This window comes from Oryzias melastigma, linkage group LG18 (assembly GCF_002922805.2).
Source record: "Oryzias melastigma strain HK-1 linkage group LG18, ASM292280v2, whole genome shotgun sequence".
Taxonomy (NCBI): Eukaryota; Metazoa; Chordata; class Actinopteri; order Beloniformes; family Adrianichthyidae; genus Oryzias; species Oryzias melastigma.
The window spans coordinates 3,890,396-3,891,662 of record NC_050529.1 but is presented as its reverse complement, the minus strand read 5'-3'; the positions used below and the strand labels follow the sequence as shown (position 1 = coordinate 3,891,662).

At 39.4% G+C, this 1,267-nt stretch overlaps 1 protein-coding gene across 1 annotated transcript in view; it reads right to left on the bottom strand.

The window, feature by feature from the left end:
* The window catches only part of vldlr (very low density lipoprotein receptor), a gene marked incomplete in the record, with an annotated part of 46,664 nt that overhangs the window by 16,528 nt on the left and 28,869 nt on the right, over positions 1–1,267 (bottom strand). The window contains 1 exon segment of the mRNA XM_024262816.2: positions 4–129. Within this exon segment, the coding sequence (XP_024118584.1) occupies positions 4–129 (126 nt within the window).

Below are 1,267 nucleotides of genomic sequence, written 5' to 3'. Positions count from 1 at the left end.
CACCCACAGCCTTGCAGACGCCGGTAGTTGGATCCATCTGGTAGCCGTTGTGGCACTCACACTTGTACCCTCCCTTCAGGTTGATGCATATCTGGCTGCAAATGCCAGGATTCATGCACTCATTGATGTCTGCACAAGAAAAAGAGATGGTTGTCACAGACATCCTTAGTTCTCATCAATGAACCAACTACTGTATGTAACCAAACGTCTCCAGTGCTGAATCCAACTGCAGTTTCCCAGAATAGTTCTTTATACACAGCTGCTCTCAGATTATGTATATTTTAAACACAGTTCAGGGGATACTATAACTGGGAAAACTTTCAGTGGCTCTGTGGGACAACCAGCAGGGTTCATTGCAGATGGGATCACACACTTACACCCTCCTTATCAGGGCTGGAGGGCAAACTTGGCATCAGAACACAACTGTTGGACCAGAACTTCAAGGAAGCTGAAGGATAAAGTTAAGAGTAAAAACAGATTCAGATTCTTAATGTGAATCTTAGAAAAAAAAAATCTGACTTCATAAACCCAGAATGACCATTGGGGTTAAAGTCTCACTCCATCGCCTGATCCCCTGTTAAAGCATTCCTAGTAGTGAGCAGTACCGTTGGGGAGCAACTCCACCCCCACTTCCCATCATCCCTGTTGACAAGTTCTGCCTCAAGCTTACAACCAGACATCAACCTAACATTATTGGTACAACAAAAATGTAATATCATTTCTACCCAGCCATACAGTTTAGATCCAGATTCCAGCTCACATGACGTTCACAGATCTATGTGTCTACAAGTAGATGATCAGCGTGGAGCAGGGAGACTTTGGCCTACCCAGAGTATGTTCTATGTCACAAAAATGATCTTTTTCAAGAGGCATTTTGTCTGTTCCAGATTCACAACAATTTCAATAAAGAAATAATCAAAAATGCAATTTCAATCTAATGGCGACATCAGCACAACAGAAAAACATCTAAAATGTGTTCAATGATCCTGCTGGCCTGTGAAACGATATCCATTTTAAGGAAAAATGGGTCTTGGTTCTTATTGATTAATTTTCTTCATAAATGTTCTTTATCATCAGAAGAACTGGTCAAAAACATTAAAAACAAATTTTAATCAGAGTGGGCCTTACGTTTAAAATGTTTTTTTTTTCTTTTTTTTCCAAATTCACAATTTTTTTTCAAAGTTAAGATTTGGCTCTCCTTTATAACTAATGGAAACCTTAGTTGAAAATGAATCCAGCTTACAGACTAGTAACAAAAGTGTACAAA